The sequence below is a fragment of the Hylaeus anthracinus genome, unplaced genomic scaffold (assembly GCF_026225885.1).
Source record: "Hylaeus anthracinus isolate JK02 unplaced genomic scaffold, UHH_iyHylAnth1.0_haploid 11989, whole genome shotgun sequence".
Taxonomy (NCBI): domain Eukaryota; kingdom Metazoa; phylum Arthropoda; class Insecta; order Hymenoptera; family Colletidae; genus Hylaeus; species Hylaeus anthracinus.
The window spans coordinates 13,183,381-13,211,209 of NW_026534337.1; the positions used below are offsets into that span (position 1 = coordinate 13,183,381).

At 42.0% G+C, this 27,829-nt stretch overlaps 1 protein-coding gene across 5 annotated transcripts in view; it reads right to left on the reverse strand.

The window, feature by feature from the left end:
• Positions 1-27,829, reverse strand: part of LOC128887580 (RNA-binding protein Musashi homolog Rbp6) — a 314,695-nt gene that overhangs the window by 14,815 nt on the left and 272,051 nt on the right. For 2 of the 5 annotated variants that reach the window (XM_054143620.1, XM_054143621.1), the window contains 4 exons: positions 9,892-9,996; positions 8,430-8,495; positions 1,690-1,964; positions 391-455 (listed from right to left, as the gene is read on the reverse strand). In XM_054143620.1, coding sequence (XP_053999595.1) covers positions 414-455; positions 1,690-1,964; positions 8,430-8,495; positions 9,892-9,996 — 488 coding nt within the window. In that variant the 3' untranslated portion in view covers positions 391-413. Of the gene's footprint in view, positions 1-390; positions 456-1,689; positions 1,965-8,429; positions 8,496-9,891; positions 9,997-22,047; positions 22,120-27,829 lie in introns of all 5 variants that reach the window. The other 3 variants (XM_054143622.1, XM_054143623.1, XM_054143624.1) reach the window with 3 other exon arrangements.

Below are 27,829 nucleotides of genomic sequence, written 5' to 3' on the forward strand. Positions count from 1 at the left end.
TCACTTATGTTTATTGTTATATTATTTGATAGTGAACGTGTTTGCGTTTGCTACAAAAGAATTAAGATTTTCCATTACCGTACTCATAAGATTATGCGCTAAATCCGGAAAAACAACAGAAGACATTATAATCTTTCGATCGCTGTCGACTGAAGTAGCTTCTGATCAATATATACTTATATATGCGATGATGTGCTTACAATTAAGGACTATTTATAAACTATTTACTCTACGTATACTTTGCAACGGTTCAAATTCCATATCGTACGGGTCCTACGACGAGCGGTTGATATATCGTCGAACAGAGAAACTTTTCGGCATTAAATAATCACGTGGCATGAAATAATCGAAAGATATGACAACGAATCGCGGGGAAACGTGACTACGTACCTGTTATTAGGTCTTAACAAGGCTCAATGGTAGCCATTAGTGAACGCCGCTGGTATTAGAGGACCCTAAAACAAGAATGACAGATGTTTTCGTTAACGTCCTCGTGCAATTCGTAGACCAATTTCTCTACCGTTGTTCGTGAGCTTCCAATAACTCTTAGTGTTCTACGTGCAATTGCGATACTCAATCCTAAAAAGTTTGCATCGATTGTAATGATAAAAATTCGTTGCAAGTATTAAAAAGGAGATATAAAACGAAGAGAAAAATGTGAAAAAGAAAAGTTTTAATATCGGCAAACTGAGAAGCTCAGCGTTCAGAGCTGTTTTGCAATCTAAGCTGCAGCAACATAAGTTACAAACTCTAATAAGAAAAAAAACTTGCACCATACTCTCGAATCTCTCCAACTTTTCTTTTTTTTCCCTCGTCTTATTCCGATGCACGTTTCATTACATTGGACGGGGGCAAAATTGTCACACACAAGTTTAATAATTCGATGCTGTTAGTACGGGTTAGCTCTTAAAAACTCGAACACTTGGAAAAAGTAGTTTGATCGGTCGTGCTCTCTCGGCGAACGGACAAGTCCTGTGAGAATTATTCACTCTTCTCTCACGTGGAAGCAAATGAAAGTTTGTTAAACGGAATATCAATCGAGAGAGATTTCTCGCGACCTAGGTGAACAACGATCATTTTCATTTCTCTTTAGGAATTAGATTTCCCTTTTATTACTTTGCATACACGCGGTTACAACAGAATGCTACCCCGAGTAACAGCGTTATCGAGAACGGACGTAAATAAACAAAAATATCGATCCAATTGCGAGTGCTGACCATGTGATTCAATTATAGATATGTTCGACTCTCTACAAATATCGTAATTCGTCCTTTTCCTGATGATCAAAGGAAACGAAATAATTTTAAACAATTGTAACTGGATACGAATATTTCAAATATGGATGAAGTACTATTTATTGTTAACGTTGACATTATGAAATTTAGGTGTAATATCAGGAAGAGAGTTAAGTGAGATTTACAAGTATCGCGTTCGATAACACTGTTGGCCGCGGGGGCTTTGGTACGTCGATAGGGGGGATCAGGGCCTGCTCACTCGATGCCTTCAGATAGAACCGAATTTTGTCAGCCTGCAGGACTCAATTATTATGATCATTTGTCACATTAACGTCATCTATTCTCGACGTTTTTATTTCGTTACACTTCAAATCCTGCGCAGACTTTGACAAAATTTGGCGTGGTGGGAGACCTAAGCGAACTACCGGTGAGGGGGATCGTAGAATGGACTTACGGGACTGTAGTTGAGCGGGGCACGGGACACGGCGATCGCAGGGAACGCGGTCGTAGGGGGCTGCGGACTAGCTGCGGCCTGGACGTAGCTGGCGACTGCGGAGTCCGCGGCTGCGGCTGCTGCTGCGGCTGCGGCGCTTGAACTATACATGTCGATGGGGCCCGGCGAGTTGGCCGCAGGAAAAGACCGGCCCTGGGGCCCGCCGTGGCCGCCGGCCGCGTGAGGCGACGCCGGCGGAAATCCGGCCTGCGCTGCGGCCTGGTAGTTGTTCATCACTGCAACGAACGCGCCTTAATTTTTAGAGCATTCCTCGTGACACGACCGTTTGGTATCGACCAACCAATCTTGCTGCTTTCGTCTCACTAATCTCGTTTCACGTGTTTCACGTCGACTAACGCTAGACGTTCACTTGAGAATCTCACTCCGAAATGGACGTGAACAACTCGATGCGCGGGTTGCATCTGACGTTGAGGGGTGGATGACTTTTCATAATAGGCTCTCGACACCTTAAGTAGCCTTAATCCTTTCAGGCCTGAATTTTTTTTCTCTCCTACTAATGTAATTTAATTTTTAGGGTTAACTTGGACTAAAATTAGTATGAAAAGAGTAAAAACAATCCTAATAGTCTTTCTTCGCAATTGTGTGTAGAAATCTCAAGTGGACACCTAGCATAATCGTGGGATAAACACGTGTATTCTGGAGTCTTTGGGTTCTATCGCGTGAACGTTCGATTATTGAACTAAGGAACGTTGATTCATCTTCCGAAGCTGATTGAACGAGGAACCGTAAGAATTAATCATATACCGCAATTAAACTCAGCTAGGTCGATTTTCGTTTAGGGGAACAATTAAACGCGTTTCGAACAACTCGATGAGACCGATCTGTGAACATCCTTGCAACGTAACGATACAGTCAGAGTTTAAGTTTCGTATCACTGCTGCCTTTTTCACTAATCACTTCATCGCTTTGAATTGTACAAGTGTGTTAGGAATAAATCAAAACATGGACATTTTACGTAGCAATAGAAATTGAAAGTGTGTTTACTCCATTTTAATATCCGTTTCATTTTTGGCAAATAACAAATATAAATTTAAATAGAAAAAATATTTAAAAACATTGATTTACATTGATCTAAAAAGATAGAACATGGCTGCCATTTTGAATACTTTATAATGATTGCAATACTTTGAATACATCACCGTGGAATTTAATTTACTGTTGCAATGATGTTTCAAACACATTCCCTATGCAATCGTATAAAGCATTCTATCTCTCTCGAAAACGGAGCCATTGGATCGCAAAATGGTGGAACATTTCTCAATTTCTATCAGCATGGTCGATTTGTATGTTTCAATTTATCCCACACTTCTAAAACATCCTGTACAATTATTCCAGTCATGTAGGCGAATATTGCACCGAACTAGCCGTTGGGCACAATTTTTAAATTTATACGCGAAACATCCGATTGTCACTTAATTCCCGGTCTTGATTAGTGAAATGTTACATATTTTACATCCGCGTACGAAGACACGCTGACGGCATGCTAAAAAGGCAAACTTATCGATCTGCTTGTTTACAATCATTCGCGTAACAACTGTTTGGATTTCTCCGTTGCAAACAACGATGGTAACTAATACACCTCTACGTTATTACTTATGTTTGCTTTAACGGCGAACTTATTGGGTCTAATTTACGTTTTATCACAAAAACACGCTTACACAATCTAAACAACAAAACTCACGCAATCAACATCACTGTACTACCACTTCTGTACATGTGTATATCCCGCAGCACAAGGAACATCTCGATGCGATACGAATCGCGCGGTCATGTGTGTGTATATACGCTTTCACTTACACGTAGAAGAAAAAAAATTCGTGTTCAACGATCATTTACGTTTCCTTTTCTCCGTGGAACAAATCACACCCAAATGTACGAGGGCGAGTTACACCGATAAACACGTGACACTGTGTTACACAACGAAACATACACAAAGAGTGGTACAATAAAGTTCCCCGGTCGGGGACAAATTATCGTGACACACGTAAACATGAAAGAAGCAGATAAAAGGAGATACTGAATAAGCGGATTACAAGACAGCTTTTGCGCGTAATGGAGCAACAGAAACCGCCAGCACGGATACGGGCGTTGCATGCGTCGCTAGAGCAAGCAGAGATGGACAAAATTCTTATTTAATACAAATCTCGATTGTCCTCCTTGGCGCCTACGCAATTTTAAGTAAATTTAAGTTTTTAAATAAACATACATATTATTACTCTAAATAATTATTAAAGGGCTGAACATTGACCCAGGAACGTTACACAGTTTGTAAAGACTAGATCCAATTCAAATATAAGAGAAGAATAAATTTTGATTAATTACTGGTTGAGTAAAAATGTCAGTTTAATCACTTATGCGAATAAAATTGTGCCCATCTCCAAGAGCAAGCAACGCAATCGCACGAGCCAGTAATGCTGCGGCCAACGCAGAAACATCCTTGAGCACGTGCTTTATATAATAATAATATTCGAGTCACCCGTTTAACGCTCTGCTTATCGATCGCAAGTGAAATCGTTTACACCCGACACGTGATATTCATGTTAGTTCGGTTATAACAAAGAAAACATGCGCAAACGAACAGAAAGTTAACGAATTTGTGCGCGCACTCCAAAGAAGACGGAACCAGAGTTGCAGCGTTGATCGAATAAACTTTCGATTCCATCATTAATGAAATAATTATACAAAGTCTATTGTTCGACCGAAATGTTACCTATCTCTAAATAGAGCTAAGCGACAATTGAAGGACAGTGTCTAACTTAACGATTTTAGCAAGATGCGCCAATAAATTAATCCATCGATGGAAATACATCAGACGTTAACTATCCTGAAAATGACCTACACATCTGCACATTTTCCATGAATAGAATTAGGGTAAAAAAAGCACACAGCCTTATTGAATCGCTTGATGCATGGACGACGATCTGCTCGAATCTCCCGAGATAACAAGGGAACTCGAGTATCAATCTCGAAAACATCACGGGTCATCTATCAGAAAATTCCTCCTTCTATTACCGTGGTTTGAGTGGCCGGGATGTATCCTGAATAGTACACATAGAGCTTCGCTAGGCCAGAAGAATAAATTACCGATTTGTCATCCCACGCTCTAAAAAGCTGCGCTCAGGATCTGACGGTGCCGGCTGAGCGAGACGACGAAAGAGATTAATGTACAGGACTCCTACGAGGATCCGTCTCACAAATGTTCCCTCTCAGCGCCAACGTATATCCCGTTGCGTGTCTAATAGAGCCCATAGACGTAACGATTCAGTCCAATTGCGGCAACGGTCGTGTAACAGCATCGTGGTGTCTATCAACACAGCTGCAGGGTTGTGCAACCATAAGTAGTAGCGTCATACAGCCATTAGAGGACAGTATATGCAGGGATTACACTGCATTAACCCTTTCAGACCTGGCGTCCACAATTGATGACACAGAATTTAAAAATTACCGACACTATCGTTTATGGACATGAAGAAAGAGCAGTTTTCATCGAAAACTACGAACGATGCAACTCGTGCGAATTACTGCAGGAAAAATCGTTACGTCTGGTAGGCTCTATTAACACTACAATACGTATGTATTCTTTGATCGACGACGACGGGGACGGAATAAAGTCGAGGGAAAAATACGAAGATGACGAGGAAGAAGTACGCGGTGGGCGAAAGATTGCGCGACGACGGTCGATGGGTGGGGGAATTCGCGAGGAATTCGAAACTCGCTCGAAGAAAAGGCGGAGGACGGAGTATGACAAACCGAAAGCGCTCGATGTACAATCTAAAACCCCATTCAGCTTTTAAACTCTTGACAATGGCGGCCGGTTACAAAGTTTTCTGCCGGTGGCCGGGTTCGTCGATGGAGTGGGAGCTCGAGCGCGATTCAAAAGTTTGATTTATTTGAGAGGAGATTGCGGACGGCAGGGGCGGCGCTGGCGTTGGCGGCGAGGAAGGGGATGAACGGTGCGGATCGGGCCAGATTCTGCAACCGGGGAAAAACCGAATAAAAAATAAAAGGGTTGCCGTGGAGTCGGCGTATTTCGCTGCCGGCATCTCGCCGCCCTACATGTGTGACACTTTTCGGAATACCACCGCCGCTTTTCTTCCGCTCTGTCTGGGTTACACCCCCGCCATCCCTTGCCCTCGCTTCTTCGCGAGTTAAGGGGTTATTCTAATCTAACACTTTTGCGAAATCGATTCTTCCTCCATTTCTAGATAGCTCGTGAATCTCGAAATGCGAGCCTGGTAGATTTTATTTAAATTCTCTGAAATCAATCGGTTTTCGAAACGTTAAACTGGGGCAGTTTCACCGTAAAATCGATACATAACGCAGGAATGGTTTTAGATATATTTCATTTTCTTTGATTTATTTTAATTAATTGCTTTGTTGGTTTTTTTTTTATTCCGAGAATTGGTTTTCTTTTGCCATGATTGAAGTGTTTCTATTTTCCTCATTTTACTGTACTTAATTTTCCATGAAAAAATTATGACAACTTATTGGGCGTTTATGAATCATGCAAAGATCTTAGCGATTATTTGAAATGGTTTTCTAAAATCCCGAAAGTGCCCCAGTTTCTCCAAGTCCAGACTGGAATATCCTCTCAAAAAGTAAGTCTCTCTGCACGTCGCGAGGAGGGCTGGCAGCTGCGGCGATTTTCCCAGAAATTAGCGCCAGATTCTCGGGAAGGAGTTCGAGAAGGAATCGCGGCGATCTCTTTCACTTATTTAGAAGCCTTCTCCTCGTAAATTTCGTCCGCGCAATCTACCCTCCGCGAGATCTCGAACGGTCGTTCCTCGCAGGAAATTGTTGATCGTCTATCGAGTTCTGCGATAACTCAGGGGAAATGTGTTACGAGAAAACTATTGTTCGGAGAGTTCAGGTTTTAGCAGAAATTTGTTATCGGCCGTGCCATGGACGTTTCATTAATAAATGCGAGACTGCGAAATATCAAAGTTTGTTATTCATTTGGAACGGAAGCTGGAAATTGTTTCGAGAATTCACCGATGTTACAAAAGTTGAATTAAGAGATGGATTAATAGCCGGAGTGCAACTTACGTAACTTTTTTTTTAAGTGTTTGTAATACTGATTTTAATTGATGCAATATTCAATAACGTATACAAAAAACAGATTAATATTAAAACACTGCGTACTTTCAACAAACTAAAATTACAGAGTCATCTAACAAGGGATATCTCATTTGGAAAGCTATGAAGTTCAACTAGAAATTACCACCTTCCCTAATCGTATCCATCTACGAACAATAATAAATTCTACCCAGCCAAGAGACCTCAACTTGCATCGATCCATCGAGTACCAATCAAACAGACCTTAATAAAACAATCGCGTCCTCCGCCGTTCGAAACTTCTGAAACCGTATCGAAGAGCCCAACCTCGTGGTTCCACTGACTGAGAAATTATTCGCACGCAGTAATCGCAGGTACACCTTGGCGCAACCTTTGGCAAGTTCCGCGAACAGCGACTCGCCTCATCGTTCGAAGTACGAAGGAGCCAGCATTAGGGTTGCAATTTGCCATTGCGGGACGTAATGCAAAGCTTGTTTCGGTTAAAGCTCGAGAATCGAATCACGAAAGGGGATTGAATTACACGAGTTCCAGTCCCGTTGCAGCGGCTCGTAATACCGGATCCCGAGTCGGTATATCGTAACGTCTCGATCTGGCGAATCACGAAGGGCCTCGTAAGAAGCTCCGTGTTGGAAGCTATCGTCCGTATTCTCTCCCGTTATTGCTTTCGTTCTATCGCGTGACTCGATAATGAAAAGCGATCAAGAATTGGAAACCGTGCGTCGTTCTCAGCGAGAACTTATATCGGCCGTGCATTCTGATGTGTACGCAACCCCTCCTCGGGGAGCCTTTTTTAATGCGAGACAAAATTAATAGGAATCGAAATTCCGATAGCGCCGGCACCCTTTTATCCGCGATGTGCGCACTTCGTAAACGTGATAGGGTGTCCGTCTTTCCTGATAGAAATTGTGCGAGTCTACGGCAGATTGTAGTCTTTTGTGTCGAAACGCGTGGAGAGATATATGTAGGGTTGGGCCGGGTAGATTTATAGAAAGTGAAAGGAAATCCTGTGGAAGCTTACCCGTGTTAGTGGTATCTTTTTTTTTTATGTATTATGTGTGTATGTTGTTGGCTTGAGGCTATAGGTATCTTTGTAGTCGATAAATGTTATAGAATCCTTGTCGATAAAAATATACCCTGTATTAATTAGACTTTTGGTTAATATAAATTTCATTTAATGAGAGAAGGTATACTAATAAACAAAAAGGAAGGAAAATATAAAGTTCACGATCGATATTGATATTGAAATTGGGGGAACAAATTGGAGTGGTACAGTTGTAAGTTCTTCCCACAGAATTTCCTTTCTTTCTCTGTCTTGGATCCCGTTTGCCTTGATCTTAGATCCCTTTAGTCTTCTTTCGCAAACCACAAAAGACTATGATCCGTTGAAGACCTAGAAAATTGATACAAAAAGAAGTCGAAACGTTACCAACATTTACATTTAACGTATTGCATCGCCGATAGAGGGATGAAGCCGCTCCTCGAATTTCGTTTCGAATCAATTTAACCATCTACGGCAACTATAACTCCATCAACGTTTCTGCGAGAGAAATTAAGAAAGCGGTAGCCGAATCGAAGCCGAAAAGAATGGAAAACTTTAGACGTACCAGAAAGAGCTTGCGTGAGCAAGGGCGTGTTGTTGTTGGGGGTGAGCTGTCCGTTGGTAAGATCCACTGAAACATAAAACTCTGATCACAACTGCTCCGCGCTTGATGCACACGTGTACGCGCGCGTTTTCGCCGCGTCTTTCTCGTTCACGCCACCAGCTAGTGGCTAATCAAACGAGAGGACAAATATTGCGACGTCAAAGCGATGAGGGTCCGAAAGGAAGACAGAGACGTGATTGTTCCATGTGTGTTGCTTCGTCGCTGAATCCTCCCTTGCACCCTTGCGACGATCACGGTTTTCCTTCAGCGTCGCGAACACTTTCGCGATCCCCCGGAATTAAATCTCCTCTCCTCCGTTCTTTTCATTCCTTCGTTTCCATTTTGCCTGTGTCTTTTGTTTCTCTACCCACTCGACGAAACCAGGTCGAAAGCACACTCCCGTACAACTTTATATCGGGTCTGGATACGCGATAAACGATTCACTCGATGCACTTTACGAAGAAGATTCCTTTGGCGAACGACTGTGACTTTCTAACGAATTTACGCGATGGTGTTTGAAGTACTGAATAATTTTGATTTTTAAGGTACGCGATTGACAGTTTTCGAAAAGACTCTCGTCTGCCGAGGCTGATATTCTTCGTTGCTTAGATTTCTTATTATTTCTTTGATTAGATCCAATGAATACGAGGGAAAAGGATACTTTCTAGATTCAACGCCAAAAAATTATCTTGTAGTCACCAGTTCCTCATTTAAAATGAATTTTAAACTTTACCACGAATATCGCGAAAAGTATCAGTGTCGTGACCACGGGAGAGCACTAGCTTCGTTATTTCAAGCCTCATCGCCGTTAGCACGTTAAAAAGTCATCGTTTCGCCTAAGGGAATTCCCCTCGTTAGAATTTTTTCTTTTTGTCGAGCGTGGTGCAATATTTGCACAGGGATTCCTCGAAGTCGGCATCGGCGGGATCGAATGTCGTGTTCGCGCGGACGCGACGAGTGCTCGTAAAATATTTGTCGTGTAATAATAGAACCTATGGCTATCGATTGGGCAAAACGGGTTACGGTAGTGCTCCCCCGAGTAGCGCTCAATTCCTCGAATCGCGTTGTTATTTCCCCATACGCGTTCTGCTTTGAGGGGTGCCCCAGGAACGTACGAATCCGCGATAAATGATGCGGAACGGGAACGATCGAGGGCGATAATCGACGAAATCGAACGGCGAGACCGCGAAAACACGGGATTCCCGCGCACGCGTCGTGTAAATAGCTAAACCAGCGATCGATTCCTCCGAAAACGAGTTGAAATTGGAAATAGACAGGCAGAGAATAGGGGAGAGGTGGTAGAAACAGAAAGTCAGAGTTGCGAAGAAAATTGGAGAAACAGAGACGTAGATATATATAGAGAAAGAGGGGAAAAGAAGCCGTAATGCGTGTTTCCAGTCCAAAGTGAATGTCGACTTCATACATTTCTTCCGGATTGCAGTCCGTTGGACGTGTTGGATCGGTGTCTCCGTATACGCGCGGCTCGCATTCTCACTTCCGGTTCCGTGGTAGTACACTGCCGGCACTCCTGACATTAATAAAGAACAAGAAGAGAGCTGAGAATGTGGGGAAAAACAAAACAAAAACGGGGACGTTGGGGGTGGTGTGAAAATAAATGAGAAGCTTTTTTAACTGAATTCCCTAGATAACTTATATACTGGGCGTTTCGGAATCGCAGGAACACGCTTAGCTGGCTATCGACGACCAAAAAAGAAACGGAAGAGGAACTAAGATTTTTTTGAGATGTTTGACATTTTAATTTTGAGTCTTTTATTAACACTTGCTACTTGGGCGTGTGAGTCCCCTAGCGATTGTTATTTTATCTTGCAAATTAAATTTATATATTTCCACGCCAGGCCAGTTAAGTTTGCCCTGACAACAAAAATACCACGCGTACAAGGGTTCGTATCGTCATTTTCCAGAATTTGAAAACACGAACACCAGGTATATAAAAAAAACAGGGTCGATGAGTTGATCTTTCAGGAAACAGCCAGCTACGTGTTTCTTGAATCGTGGAGATCTAGTTTTGATGGAAAGAACGTATAATACAAATGAAAATAGTAACATTTCGACTTGGTTATACGTGATGCTTGAAAAAGGATTGGCCAACGCAATCTCTGTTACCGCACTACCGGCCAGAAGTGTGAGACCATAAAGAATCGTGAAAGCGGAAAATCTCGTTCTGCGATGATTTAGTAAGCCAGGCGAGAAAGATCTTTTAGTTTTGTAATTGCTCTACGTGCTTTCATATTAATGCAACAACATACTTACGTATCGTACAAGGAATTTCGAAAGATATCTTGAAAATGGGAAAAAGAGTTTTCAAATGTTCCGCAAGGGATTTTTCGAGCTAAACGTTCGCCTTTCAAACTCCCATTTGCATAAACCGTAGCCATGCGGCATTACAAACGTTTGGATTCTCAAATTGGCCATTAGCAATGGTTGCCAAGTGCAATGGTTTAAATGGCAATGAATTTTCATCAGAAAATAATCACTAAACGTGAGGATGGTCCCATAATTTTGACCGGCATTGCGTAGGAAATGATTGGTAATTGTTTTGTCTTACAAGTACACTGGGTAAAATAATTCTTGTTGAATTCTTCTGAAATCAACGAAACCGTGGGTCGACTGAAACGGGCCTGGGATCGATATTTATAATCGACGGTGATTTTCGCGCGTTAATTACTTCCGGGGACATTAATTACTCCCGGTCGTGGCCGATAACGCGGAATTTATACCGACGCGCGTTAAGAAAAACTTCATCGCGTACGCGGGAACAAAACTCGAGGATCTTTTAAGCCGGTTGAATAAATACCAACGTGTTTTGTGCCACCGATGAATACGGACGGTCTGACGTCACGGTCCGCAATTTTTCCTCGGCGGGGTTCGCTTTTGGTCGAGGAAAAAATGCTGTGCCGCGTGCATTACGCGAGCGGAGCGCATTTAGCGTCGGAATCGGAGAAGGAACAAACAAAAAAAGAGAGAGAGAGAGCGAGAGAGAAATGAAAAAAATGAGGAGAAAAATATATATCCCACAAGGGATCTCGGGTAAATGGTTTAAAGTCGGTCTGGCCGCGCAAAGGCGGTCCATCGAAACATTAGCGCGGCGCTGAACATCGGCGGAGAAAGAACGGCGCGGTAAACAGAGGAGAATGGACAGGACACGGTGAAAAGACGGGGAATGAAAACGGGGATACACACCAGTGAATTATAGCCATTGTTGAACTCGTACAAAGCGACGGTGGGGCGTGTACAGAAGGGGGAGTCGATTCGAAATCTGCGTGGACCTGCGAGAATCGTGGGCGGTGAATCGACAGCGATGCCAGATAAAGAGGACAAAGTTAAATCAATGAAACACGGGCCGATTTAAAATCTAGGTCGAAGAATTTCGAGGTGCATGTGTAGTCCCACGGAAGCCTCTATTTTACGTTTCGTATTACATAGGGCAAAGTATAAAAGAAATTACAATAGACTGAAAAAACTAAGAAAAATATTAAAATTCAAGAGACAATATTTATAAAATAAATACACCAGAGACGTTCTGAAACCAGAGGACCGAAACGTGGAATAAAGGTCTTCTTAAGAACGTAAAATTATCTTCTCTTTATTAATATATAACTACTCCCAAAAATAGAGAATCCACTTAACGACTTCTTGGTTCAACACGGCCACGGGCCGCGCGGTTCTTTCAAAGTTGTTCCAGCAGAATTGCTTTGCTAATCGAGCACTTCCTTCTCTACTTTTGCGAGTACAATTTCCCCCTAGATTTCTTAAGCCCTCTTTTAGATCGACCCGCGCACGAGGGTGCAGTTTCGCGAAAATAAGCTCTGGAAGCGGATACACGCTGGAAGGAATCGATAAGGGGTAGTTGAAACTTTCTACGGGACATAAAATATTAAGAACCGTCGCTAAAGCCAGCTCCAGGTTAATTGGGTTAGCGTTGCCGTGTACGGAGTTTGCAGCACATGGTTAGCGGGTCTATAGGAAACTAAAGGAAACGTCGAATCCGAAAGAAAAGCTTGAAGTCGACGAGCCTCGTGGGAATCGAGGGAGGATCGGCAAACAGATTCCCCGAGATTGCAGAGTGATTGAACGGAGTCTTCGAGTGGAAAAACGTTGAATTTTCTCCGTTTCTTCGAGGAACAGTTGGGTATGGAATCTGAAAATTTTCAAGTGTATTGCATTTCGAATTGAACGCGACGGGACCGAGGCAATGACGGAACGAGTGCACTCTAGACTCGTTAACTCTTTTTGGCGCAAGAATTTGGCCAGTTTTGAGATCTTTTGGGCTCGGGTGGTCTAAAGAAAATTAAAATGACAAATATTTATAATTTCAAGAGCAAAAGACATTTGTTTGTGGAATCTCGTTTCAGGGACTGTAACCGGTGGGACTGATAATCCGATAGCGCGAGAGGGTGAACGGGACCATAAATCGCGGATCGACGTGATTTGTATGTGGGTATCACGCCGCTTAATGGTGTGGCTTGTCTCTATCGTGCTCGGGGCCGGAAGTATCGAGCCGCTGCAGCTACAGAGGAATATTCGCCGCGTTTCTCTATCGCGTGGCGATTTACGTGACTTCATGTCTTTTTCTCCCTGCACGGGGCAGACTATGAATGGAAATGGCGCGGTTAGAACGCGTAGGCTACGCGTTCGTCACTGGATTACAGACTTCCAAGGAAACGTGGGACCCGCGAAATAATCAGAAATCACTGGAGAACGGTTTCACCGGCACTCTCGTCTTCGATAAAGGTACTACGTTCTGGTGGAGCACGACGAACGAGGGTTCCGTCTCTGATTCAGTTAACCGATAGCAAAGGGGTCCAATTTTGTATAAGTCATACAAAAACAATATTCGTACAGAATAATAATCAGTCCCTGTTTTTCGTTTCCGATCGTTACTATGGTACTTTTGGTACAGCATCACAATAAAATTCGTAACTTGTTTATCGCGACAGTAAATAGCACGAAAAAATTCGCGTAGCATTTCCACGAGTATGTTAACAAGTGTCCAAAGTTTCGTTCTAATCCGTCATGTAGTCTGCGCTAAAAAAAAAATTGCAAATATCGTTCGTTTCGCGGTTCATTAGACGAGACCAAAACGCCTACCTCCTCGACGGGGTACACTCAAACACTGGAACCTCGTTCGTCGTGCGACTTCGAGACTGTGTCGTACCAGAGATGGGGACATAAAGAACGAAATCGGAACGCTGTCAGGCGGAATGACGAATGAACCGGAAAACCTTGCCGGTGGACGTTTATCGGACGTTTCGTAAAAAGAAAAGGGGGCCACGTGTCAGGGTGGCGGAAATAGGTGGCGAGTTTCTGTATTTCACGATCCATGGTCGATAGGGCAACGGGGTATCGATACGATTCTCCCTGCGCCCGAAAACCGAACCTGAAAGCGCAGCTGCTGGTAATGCGCGGGTCCGATGGCTGGCGGGTGATTCTTAGAGGCACGATTCGATCGTTTTCATTGAAACGACGGACGGATAAAGATCTAGGCCAAGAGTTCATCTATTTCGAGTGTATCTCCAGCTGACGCAGATACGATTGAGAGTCCGGATAAGGGGATTGGGCGGATATCCACTCGCGGTGTATGAAATATCGGCGGGCAAGAAAACTGCGACATTCTGACAGAAGAGTGATTTCGAAGCGGCCGAGGTTCGCGCGGGCAACGTTTTGTCGTATCGCGTCAGGTAGGCCAATTAATTCCACGATCCGTGTAACGTCGACTCGAGTGAATCGAATAACATCCGCCAGTTATGCCCCTCGAGCGACGGTTTTTATGGAATTAACGTATGTTACGCTCGAGAAATTATCGAAAGCGAAACGATAGCGCGCGATTTAATAAATGGGATTGGCTTCGAGGTATAATAAATTGATACTGACGTTTAGACAGTGAACGAAACATTAATCTTCGCGATTCAAGTCTTCCGGGTAATCGTTTGACGAGGGTTCGCGATCAAAATTTCAGAGTAATGAAAAGTGTCGATCGAGCGAACGCGTTATTTACGTGTTTCGCGAAAATAAAATCATTCCTAGATTGGTGCGACGATGTTTTAGGTACAGTTGATAAAATGCACGGGTCTGCGAGAGAAGGTTTCCATGTAGGTGATCATTTGCACGACCGTCGAACTGTTTTCTTGAAAGAGGAATGGATGTTGGAAGATGTATCTTGATATATCGGTAAAATACGTCTTCCTGAAATATTAGTTACGCAGTACAGGACAAATGAAGGAGTTAGCCATCAATCTTCATGATGTACATATATACTGTATTGGTAATTTCTTGATAATTCAGATGTTCCGAGTATGGGCTTTCTTCAAAATATTCTACGATTGTTTGGAATTCATTACAATGGCGAATGTTCCATAGATTAAATCTCCAGTGACAGAACATATAGTTACAAGCTGTCCCATCATTGCAATACTAAATAAACGTGAAATGTTCTACCACACCTAAATTGTGAAAAAATCACCAACACAGCACAAAGTGTTCTCTAATTTATAGTACAACCGAAAATAAAGCGTTTTCATGTCTAAAAATGTGTCGAAAATGTAGTACAAAATTTTTGTACAAGTGATACCGTTTTCGAGATAATCGATTCTGAAACTACAAGCGGCATGCGCCAATTTGATTGACAAGCTCGTTCGCGCTGGATCATTATTTCATCCAATCGGCGCTTTTGATGTTTCCGTATAAAATACAAGTTTTTCTTCATAAGGTACTCCACGTGTCGTGCACAAACATAACAAGCGCCAGCAGCGGGAACAGAATTTCACTTAAATTGACGCGTGCCCCAGAAATGTTCAAAGTTAATCGTCTCGGAAAGGAAACCAACTACAGAAAAATCGCAAGATACATTTTCGATGCATTTTTACGTCAAGAATCGCTTACACTCGATTGACCAACGTGTTACAGAACATATAAAAGTACAATATAACGCGAAAGTAATTGGTACTGCAAGCTGAGGTAAACTAAACAGGACGAAGCGATAAGAGGGAAGATTTGCGATCGGTTAACGAAACTTTCGCGACGACGTGATTCTGTCATAAGGATTCTAGACGAAGAAGTGTTTAAAATGCAATCTCGTAATCGTGGTTTTCGTGACTCTATCGTTGGTGAAAGTGAAAAAAGCAGGCTCGTTTCCCGGAAATGTACTTAGAGCGCGTGGCTTGGAACAGAAGCAACACACTGGACGAATCACGTGTTCAATCAGCAGTGACGTCGGCGGTTAAAGTTGATTATCAGCGGGCTTGTTAGTTGGCACGCCCTCGTGCAAACGACGAGAAACGCGAAGCGTCAACAAAGGAAACACTTTTAAAACATGGTTAATCTGCACATCCTAAACTACGCACACGTATAATTCAACGATAAAAATATCGAATAATAATCAGTAAAACCTTGAGCGTATCAATAGGCATAAATATGGTGAAAAAGTATAATCGATCGTAAACGCCGAAAAATGTCTAACAACTACGTACGCGTGAAAAAAGTGTGGTCTCACTCGGCTATACTAATTAGCGTTCTAACACTAGTGTCAAGTAAACTCCAACGATGTTTAAACAGTAACAACGGTCGACGTAACAGGTATTAGTAACTAAGTATATCAAAAAACGAACTATTCGTAGATACAGCGGGTGATTAGTACAATGAAAAGGATAATACATAGTATATATATATATACGTATTAAAGAGATATTGGACAGTTAAATCTGCGGATATACACACGACACACAAAAGTAAAGGTATCACTCTCATACTATCTACGCACTAATCTACTGTTCTATCAAATTGATCTATGAACTATGGATCGACGATCTCGAGGCTACGGTTGGAATCACAGCAGCCTCAAGGTTCGCCTTCTTCGTACTACTGTGTCTATAACCATTTAATCAAACTGAGACGACACTTAAGAATTGTCTTCCAATAAATAAAGATACTCTTTACGGTCGGTCGACGTGTTCTATGTTATGTCGAAACTCTGACTAGAGCCTAAACAACGATAAGATTGCCAGCTGGTCTTCGTCTTACCGAAACTTGAATCGTTCGATTTTTGAAAAAACTCGTTTCGCGTTCACAGAAATGGATACATTTCATTTGATTTCTTGCTTCGTGTAAAACGCGTGGCAGCGGTGGCAACCTTAACCGATAACTATGTTAATTACTGTAAACGTTAAATTACAAAAGTCAATTTGACAACGACTCTCTTTAACTACTAACTGCTTCTAACCAGAGACTATACGTATCCGTTCAGCTCGAATTGTCTAAGTTGTCTACGTACTTGTACCACCACGGGAGGATTTGTTTATTTACGATACGTGGAAAAAGTAAACGCGACAAACGCGTGACGAACGGTCGGCGAATCGGTCGAATCCTGCCGTCGACACCGAGGCGCGCGAAACATCCCGATCGATCATCAAGAGTCGCCCCCGTCGTGGTCGCACTAGGTCTGATTACTATGAATAATGTATAATAATAAAAAACCACTTTATATACGACGACGTTTCTAAGAGACAGTAGGTTTAGGTAGATGGTAGATTACTCGCCCCTAGGTGACTGCATCTTCAAGGTAGTCTTCGTCATCGTTCTCGCCAACAGTCCTGTCCCAGACGTCTCCCCTCCTCTTTTTGCGATTACTCGACTCAAATTAATTCGTGTTTCGCGCGTTACGAAAGTGACCCATAGCCGGTGCCGATCGACGCGTTGAACGAACGCCCGAGAATCGTGTTTCGAATGAAAGAAAAACGAACGAGAAGCGAAGAGCCCGCGCGTCGAGTGCGCGAAAATGCCGGCGATTCGAAATGGCGGCGACGACGGCGGGAGATTCGAAATAAACGAAAAACGAAATCATGGATCTTCATCGACAGGTCGTGGGGCCACTCTTGTCAGGCTATGGGTCGCGCGGTCAAGGAGAAAACTTTGTATTTTAAACAAAAACGTGAACGAACTGCAGTTTTCACTAGAACTAACAGACATCGAACCTGAATGCATGCACTTCCCCGATGGAAATTGTCGGACAATGATCGCGTACGAGAGTCGGGGCCAGGCCATGATTTAGGACAGCCCATACCTTCTCATTCACCGATGGGAAATCCTTTCCGTGTTTGCGTGTCGGCTCGGAAAGGATTCGAGGCTTATCTTTCCCATGCTACATACGTATTGTACACATAAATCTCCCGTTTTACGTCGTCCCCAAAAAACAGGTCTAAAGACGTTAGGCTAAGTTCTAGTGAAAACTAATGTAGCGGTTTTAGGCTTCTTTACTCATACGAATAATAAAACTGGAAGTATCTTGGAAGTATCTATTTACTATGAGCTAGGCAGTCATCCAACACCAGTACGAGATACGGGATTTACGTACATAGTATATATATAGTATGTTTGTACATATATATACGTATATGTATACATATTAGTTAAAGAAACTCTCGTTACCATTACTTTTCAGCTATTCTAGGCACTATGGAGAAGAGTACGACACGTAGAAAGTAGAATATAGGAAGAATACAGTTTAATGGAGAAGAGTACGCTACGTCTGTTGTTTATAAAACACGGTTATTTAATACACCCGATATCAACAAATTTCTGTGTGAAACTTTGTTGATTAAATTTCAAGCGTTCGTTGCATCTGAGTCCACGTTCGACAGGGACAGTGTGCAACAACGACAGAAGGATCATGTAATTACAAGAGTATAGGCGATTAGACAATTTAAATCGAAAATGGATCAGTTTCCTGTATAATCGTAGTTACGTTTACAGTGACTGGGAAATATCGAAGAAGCTGCGAGAATTTAATATTATTAACATGTATTTTGTCAAAAGATCAACGCGTCAAAAGCTGTTTATCCTTCATTTCCCATTCCCCACTTCGATCTAAGCAATAATTTCGCCCGTCCCCGAGGTGCGGCATGCCCCAGTTTCCAGAATCGCCCTGTGTATACGAACAACGTCAAACTTCGTCGCGGAGATCCACGAAAAAGAAAGATCAGCCTCGGCCAGAAAGTTTCGGGAATCTTGTATCAATCCGAGTAAACAGAAGTCGCTTCGCGGAACAGAAATGCATTACGAGCAACGACGAACGGTCTTGGCGGACAAACGGGATTTGGAGCAGAAGGGGATGGTGGGAAAAGATTGAAAAGATTCGACGAAAAGTAATTCAAAGTTTCGACGCACGGGTGAAATCGTTCGGAGGCGACTACCCCAACCCCCTAAATCGCTTCTTCGATACTTGCCCTGTCGAGTTACGTCTCGCTGTTCGCCTGAAATACTAATTACATATCGCTGATCAAGGAACAACGCCGCGAGATGTATCCCTTACCGATCGGCTGTCGAAGACCAGCGTAGATTACGCGAAAGAACTTTGTTTTCGATTAACCAGCAAATCCGGTTTATCGAGCGATTCTATCGGCTTCTGTTTATTTTTATTTCCCTCTCGTTGATCCCCGTTTCCTCCGAAATTCCTGAATCGGTCGGTGATTAACGGCGTCGATGTTTTATTTTTTTTTTTTATTTTTTTTTTATTCCTCTCGCGCGTCGCAGGCAGCCCCACCCTCTCGTAACAGAATCGAAATTTTATTACAGTTTTTTTCCTACCTTTAATCGGCGACACGGTGGAAGCAGCGCGTGTTATTGTTTGTATAAATCCATGCTCGCGCGGTGAAAAACAGCCGGTCGACGATCTTTTCAGCGTATTAAATTTCGTCCGACTGCGCGTAAAATATGTGTTTTTCCTGGACGACGGAAAATACGGACACCACGGGACGTCGATGGGATCGGATCGAAAGATTATTTTCAGGCTGCGTTCAGGGCTGGGGAACCTTTTGGCATTCTGGTTCGCCAAAACCGTGAACCTAGATAAATACACACTATTTTTTTTGGAAATTCAAAAATGAGAGAGTTTACGATTTTTTTTTTTTTTTTTTTTGGTTATTTGTTTTTGCCGTTTGATAGAGAACCAATCGAAAAAAGCAAGTCGAAAAAATACTCTAATATTGAATAGTGGATAGAACAGTTAACTTTCTAAGATTTAAAGACTGCGACTTATTTGTGCATTTTATGTTTAATTTATAAACGAAGAAGGTACGTAATTATTAATTTTGATGAAATACCTCAAAACGGCGGAGGTTCCCCCATTCCTGGTCTACATCGATTCGTTTCTATTTAATGAGTCCGGTATTAATATTCGCCCCCCCCCCCCTGGTCAGAAATATACGAGAATCAAACCAGTCGCATTAAAAAACCGCAACTGGACGCTTCCTTTCTGCGTCCGTCTACCTCAGACTCTCTCCTCTTCGTGGCGATGAAACCGCCTGGCTGTCCGTGTCTTCCCGTTCTACTCGCAAAGAACTAAAGATCTTGCGGAGACGAGCGCTCGCCTCGCTCGTTTGTAATTAATTTCTGCCGCGTTTGCGTTTCACGGCTCCGCGCCAGAAACGGGTGGAATCTTATTCGATTAATGGACGACAAATAAAAATACCGGATAGAGAGATTTACGCGTATGAAAATCCTTCCAGCCGACCAGTTGTTTACGCGGACTGTTTGCCTTTCCCTTGCAATCCCGAAAGTATTTGGAAGCTTTCGAATTCAGCGTTTGATTGAGATTAAAGCGATCATCAGCGGTCGAACTAGCAGTCTCGTTTCACTTACCACGTTTATTCGACTCGTTTCGAACATTCGACTCGTTTTGAGACGACAGAAATAATTTATTTGATATTTCAAATATATACGAATTAAACTACTGAAAACTATTATCCAAAAATGCATCCTACTCACAAATGTATTACTGCTCGTCGTTTTTGTCCGTTATCTATCACTCCGACAAACTCCACGCCTAATTTAGGAGCGATTGGTCCTGCCGCGAATATAACGCGAATAACGAACGACTAAAGTAAAATCGCGCTCGAATAACAATGTGGATAAAAATTTACCGGTATAACGCCCAATTTTTCAGCCGATGCAAATCTCGTTTCCTCTCCTCTTTTTCATGAATATTCGTACGAGCCCCGTCACGCGGATCGGATATCCTCGCTGACGAACGCGTATCATCGGCCTCGCTGACGAAATGGTTACAGGCGAAACAACGAACAAACGGATGCACAACTAACATACGGCGTTCCTTCTCCTAAGCATTCCATAAGTCTTAATATGTATATATATATATAATATATATAAAACAGTATATGTACCAAAAATCCTACCAATTCAATACTATCGGCAACAATGCTCGAACTATGGGTACCTAAGATAACTAATTGGCAACAAAGACTCGTATCCAATTAATTAAGAACAAGTAACGTGGAACAAGTAACGTGTAGAGGGTTGGCGAGTTTTATGGTGGTGTTATGTGCCGCGTGGTGAGAGGGGGTGTGTCTGTGTTCGAATGGACAGATGTTATCGGGCAGGCCCGTGAACGTTGCGCCGAATTTATGGTCGGACGGCACTGAAAATGATGTCGGGAGATTTCTAAGCGATGAATTCAATTTAGCATACAATACGCATGCGCGTGTAGTCGGGCAATGGTTGAATTGGATCGTTAATATTCGGTAAATTGACGATCCGAATGGAGATGTGGAATGTTTTAAATTTCAAGTGAAATTATTGCGTGGGCCAAAGCTCGAGAGTTTGAAACACCCAACGATCTGTATAAATATTCTCTCGGATTGAATTGATTATTGTGTAATATCAGGATTTACTATTTATTATTTCTATTTAGTCACAGGAATTTTTCTAAACGTGTGTCTTCTAATGATCAATTATTCAGCCCAAGTTACAGATTTTAATAGGAAATTAATACCACCCTTGAAACATCTTATTTACTGTTTTTCCTGTTTGCTACTCTTATTTACTTCAATGAAATTTATTTTCGATACACGTGGATTGATTGCCGAACAAAGGTGCCTCTGATCAGAACTCGTATTCTGTAACGTCATTTTCATACAAATAGTAAAGCACATCGTTACGATGTCGACTGGCTAATTATCTACATATTTCGACCATCGACCGACTCCCATTGTACTTTAATAATTACTGCATCGATCGGAGAATAATGCCGCCACTCGAGCGACTCCGCTTCGAGCGCAATTTTGTTTTCAATTCCGTTATAAAAACTTTAATTACCAGAGGCATTGTGCGTCAACGGAAACGTCACAGAATTTTGAAACGCCAAAGACTGTCGACCGAACTCAGACATGGGCAAAATTCTAAATAAAAATTCCAAGCCACGTAAGGTACAACCCTTCGTCCGTTACTCGTTAAATAAACGTTAAAATATGCATTATAGAATAATACATTTCACAATGAAAAGAAATTGAAATTTAATTGTTCTATCGAATACATACAAATTATTTATTAGTTATTTTTTACTTGAATAAAGTTTTACCCAAATCTGATTGAATGTCACTTGGAGATGACGAGTAAGAAAAGATGTTCTGTGGAGGTGTGCGTGTGTCATGTTTGTGTTCGTGTGCATGGAATTTGGGTACGTACTACGTACTACGGATTACGGTTACCGTCAACACGAGCGAGAACACGAGAACTTGGTGGAACAACCTGGCACTTTGGGGTTGAAGCTTACCGGTGCAACCCCCGCTGGGGCTCACGGACACTCGGCCCACCCTTGGCCCCAGTGCGCGGTACACGACCGCTCCTACCCAACAACAGACATCACCGATCTTATATTATGCACACTTTTCCCCGGGACATCGCGATTACAGAAGTTTAACATGTGTGAATGGTCCAGTTACTTCAGACTAAAATACACCCGGCATTACGAAAATATTTTAATCGAGCTGATTCAGTGCAGATATCAACAAGTCGTCACAATTAATTTGTAAAGCAACCTGTGTAATGTATACATGCAAGAAATCAGCTTGATAAAAATGTTTCCGTAACCAAATCCAAAGTAACTGGACTAAAAAATATGGTTACGTTTGCGCTAATTGTACGATCGTGAGAGCTATCGTTCTGTTGCTGGATTAAACCCCTTAAACATCTCCCTAGTAACGAAGATGACTATAAACTAGGCTCGAAATGTCAAATAAACATGTGCAACATTTTAAAACATTATAATTCCCCAAAGAGAACCCGAAACTAGTATTTTATTTATTTTGATCTTCCTCAACGTAATTCAAACCTTCGACGAGATTCGTATTTGTTTAGATACTTCAGCCCCGTAAGTCAACAACGAGTCGGCACACAGCGATAAAGCAGTTGTGTTAAGGAGGGCGAAATGTAAATCCATGAGTTCTAATTACAGGGATGCGAGTAACGCGATGCTTGATATTGTTACATCGACGACGGGAACTCGCTTAATCCAGCATCGCAAGTTTCGAGTGCGTCCTAGAAAATTCAAGTCGAAGTTGTTCCGCCTTCAACTTTCCTCGTTGCGTACCCGTACAGGCAGAACTCCACTCGTGTCCACGTGCATACAATAGCGCGAACCGTAATTTTTTGTTCCCCCCCTAATGTAAGAATACGATGAAATTTCAGTGGAAAAGTGCGGTGTGATGGGAAGTAATAAGTATCGGGGTGAATATATAGATGTAATCAAGATAGATACGGGAGTATCTCAAGCAGGAAGCGTACCGATCGCGTTAGGTGACACCTAGCTCATAGTAAGTCTAACTGAAAATCATCGTCCCACGCTGAAAAAAAGATGTCCGTTTCTCTTTATCTTTGACTCGGCTCCACGATTCACGTTCTCTACTTGGTATAAAAATTTGAACAAACGCAATCGAAGTGGTCGCTTTCTCTCAGCATGAGACACCATGGATGTTCTTTCCCCTTTCAATGCCATCCGTTTGCGTGGTAGTTTTTATTTATTACAGACATTCATTATTTATAATCCTTAATTATTATAATAATAGAGCATCAGCGAATCATTACATTGTGTCGTTAATATGTACGCACGTGTAAATAAACTTGTTTCTCTCGTTTTGCTCCAGAGTAATCTCTGATGGACATATTTAGGTGTTACGTTTGTTTGTTCGTTTGTTTTTTTTTTTTTTTTTGCTCTCATTTTATCTTTTCATTCTTTTAATTACCGAGTACCCATGAAACGTTTACAGAACTCTCGTGACTGCGGATGTCCTCTTATTAATTTGTTTCTCGTCTTATCGTTGGTGTTTTTTAATAAATTGCCCGAACCCTGGTCAAAAGATGGTGTCTGGGGATCATCCCGGGTTTTGTCCTTACAAACATCCCTTCCGAGGCGCATCGTCGTTAGAGCACAGGGTTTTCAAAGAAGAAGCGTCGTTTAAAAAATTTACATCAAGAAAGATATATGTATATATATGTATAATATATCGTTCTCACCGGCCAATGAGTCGCGCGTCGTCGATGACCACGTATAAGAATACTCGAAGAGTTTTCCGAGGAAGGCTTGCGTAAATAACATATACCACCGACTCGCGGCGAAACGAGGTTTGAAAACAAAACGTTCGAACGACAAGAAACGTTATAGTATTTCGAATAATAATAACGTTCGTCGAAAATTCATAACGACCTTAAAATATATCATTCGAAAAAAGCAACGGCGATAAATATTTTCAAATCGACGATCACAATCGCTCGTGTAAATCAGTATAAAATCTCTCTTCTCCACGCAACCGGGCGATCCTTGCGTTATCAAAATCTGTGGATGGGCAAAATCTTATTCGAATAACTCGATATAAATGAAATGTAACGGTTACTCGGATGAATTTTTGCTCGTTTAAACGCGAGATGAATATCTTCGTCGTATAATTTCGTATTTTAATTTCGATTCAACAGATAAAAGAAAGGTTCTTTTTTAAATCGTTATTCGAGATTTGTGTTCAGATAAGAATTTCGCCCACCACTGCCCGAAACAGAAAGACCACGAGCACAAATTACGACAAACGAGTTCAATTATCGCGACGATTCCCATAAATATTTTAACATCATGGACGGTATAATGTTTCGAACGTTTCCAAAATTTCCCAGCTCGGTGACGAGAACTACGCGCGTCTTCAAGCATTCTTACGGATGCCTCGCGGCGCTTTCTCGACGACGCAAATAATTCGGTGAGCGCAAAAGGCGGTCGATCGATCGGATCCCGGATCGGGCAACGTATTATAGAAACCCACGCGCGATCACAGCGATATAACAACAATCTTACGAATAGCAACAATCGGACCATAGCTCGATAACGTTAACCGACGTCGTTCTGATCGAGTACCACACAGGACTAGGGATGGGCAATATTTTATTCGAATAATGTTCATACATGTCGAATGAAAATACAGCGATTTATTCCGTACGATTATTCTATTCAACTGTTATCGAAATGAGCTTTCACTCGCTCAACGAACGATTATGAAATACGATATTATGTTGCAATTGAGTAATTATACAATGAAATTTAGTAGAACAATTTGATAATTCAGATTGAAGTTTTTATTGAACGAATAACGCGCCAGGAAATGTCTATCTTTTATTTGTTCTTCGTATCCAAATAAGAATTATATACAACGATTTTATATAATTCAGATAAAAAATTTTACTGGACGAACAATGCATGAAACGTTTGTCTTTTATTCGGAATTCGGATTTCGCAAAAACTTGCCCATCTCTGTTGAGGACGCGTCATTCTTTTTTCACTTTATCCTTTTTTTATTCTTTTCGCAGTAGCAAACGATAAATCGCCAAGGATCGACCGAGAGAATCAATGAAGGAAGCAACGGAGGGCCGAAAGTTCTCGCACAGTGATCGCGACGAACAATGTCTCATTTATGTTTTTGTTTCATTTTAAATAGGAGGACGGTGATGTTAACGCGAGCGAACTATAGCCACGCATAAAAGTATCAATAATATTGTTTAAGCATCGTGTCGTTAACATATGTATAAGCTCAGGACAGATGTGTCTTCTCTTTGGCATCAGCTTATTACACCATTGACTCAATGTCTCTCTCGCTCTCTCTCTCTCTCTCTCTCTCTCTCTCTCTCTCTCTCTCTCTCTCGCTCTCTCTCTCTCTCTCTCGCTCTCTCTCTCGCTCTCTCTCTTTCTCACAAAATCCTCGACGTACTTCATTATCATTAATATTATTAATATTAATATTAATGTTATTATTATTATTATTATTATTATTATTATTATTATTATTATTTTATATTTTCGTTTAATTATTTCGAACTCGTCGAGCGATGATAATTCGTGGAAACGAGCGTCGAACCTGATTCTCCTCGTGAATCTTCGCTTCCCTCATTTAATGCAAGAGACGAGGACGGATCTCTCTGTCCACGTCTAGCTTTTTTCCCTTTCGTGCGCGCAATTTGTATCGTGTTCGCATAATCGTATATAGTCGCCACTAACACGATTTCGTGACATTTGCGTGGAATTTTTCACTCTCTCGTATTCTAGTTTACTTGTTTTTTATTCACGTTTTCAATCGTTAACGACGACTCGAGAACACAAACAAAATCGAAATCGGATCACAGCTTTCGCGAACGCATACTACGTTACAACAGGAGATAGGAGAGGGCTGGAAAGGGTGATTGGAGAACAAAACATTCAGGAAAGGACGAGAAAGCAAGGCTGAGAAAGGACTTGCCGCGCGGCGAAATCTATCCGGACACCCTTCGAGTAATTAATCTTCGTCCTTGAATCTTGTTGCAATTAATTATCATCGTTAACCCTTCCTCGCTGTAACGCGACGCGCGCGATCGCGTACGAGCTCCGGGAGACGGTGTTGACGTGGCCGTTGCGTTAATGCGATATTAATCGTTCCATTAACCGCTTAATGCTTGAAAGTATAACCAGTAAAGAGAACTTTAGAAAGAACTGAAAAGTAAATACAGTGATCGAGAGGGAACAAGATTGTTAGACAAAATGGGTCCCAAAATATAACGACCTCAGTAAATTATCAAATACAGTTCCAGCCTTTGTTATAATAAAATATTGCATTGGCAAATAATAATCTAGAAACAAATTCAGAGGGTTAACCATCACCCTCAAAGAAGAAGAACGTTAAGCGGTTAAAAAACAGTGGCCACAGCAATTGTTTTTGGACATTTCTGCAACAAGGCAGAGAGTCTGACAACGAAACTTGCAAAAATCGAACCCATCAAAGTCTCAGCCTTAATCGCCGAGTGCGCGGTCCATGATAATTGACCTCTCTCGGATGGAACACCCTTTCGCGTCGAATGGGATATTTGATAAAACGCGTTTCAAATTCGCGCGAACGTAAACGGACGAACAATTCCGCGAAACAAACGGGATTTTCCGGCAATTGAAAGGTTAGCAATAAAGGATACAATGGAATCCAATCTGCTGAGAACGCGATCGCTTTCGAACCAATGTTTAATCGCAACAACAGCGAGCGCGTGGTTTTTCACGAGTCTCTGTTCCGGCGTGTCTTCTTCGCCGTGTCCTTGCTTTTACGTACCATTTTCAATGTTCGACAGGAAGGTGGCGGAAGGGGGAGATCGAAGACATTGAACGGGCAGTGGAAGGTAAACGGGAGTACGATACAAAAAAATAAAGAAATAAGAAGAAGACAAAAGAAACAGAAAAGTTTCTCGTTGAACTGTTTCTGGGCAGTTTGCTTCAGTGCAGTAATCTCTTCTACGAGGATCGGTACTCTCTTTCTTACGTTTTTTTTTTTACTCTCGCCTAACTTAGCGGATGCCTTACTCTACGTTTAGCAATATGTAACTTGCTCTGGATAAGAGATAGCGGTATCGCAACGTCAGCATCCTGCCAATTCCGCCTTTCACTCGAGATCACCCCGATTCTACGTGTACACGCGGACGTAAGCTGATAATCCTGCTCGTTCCCGTGGATTTTTCTCCTCGACGTAACAATAAAATCCCGAGCGAAATTTTTCGGTTTTCAGAGAGTGTACCATTTCATAAACTACGTTAACTATTGCGTAGGAACGCTGCATTTCATCCAAATGATCGAATATCTACTTCACAAGAAGTGGTTCGCTCTACAACAACTTAAATTCCATTTATTTCTTCGCTAAAATACCATCCACGTTTAACAATTGAAAGATTCAATCTAACCAGCTCAAGAAAGATTTCACAGGCAACGAGTGTGCGCTGAAGGTAACTAGAGTAAATCCTTCGCTTTGAGGCACCCAATTGCTCCAGGTGACGACTGCCATTACGCGTGACTCGATTAGCCTAACGACAGTCCCTTAATCCGCGCTCGCGTAAACTCATCGGCAGGATGCTTCAGCTTGAACACCCGGAAACGCCTATATCGTTATATCTATATGACCTACTCTAAGTGTTTTCGATTAAAGTGTTTAGCTTAGAGATTACATAGAACGTGACTACATCTCAACCACTACGAAGATCAAACGTCTACTAGAGAGAAACACGTTAAAAACTCT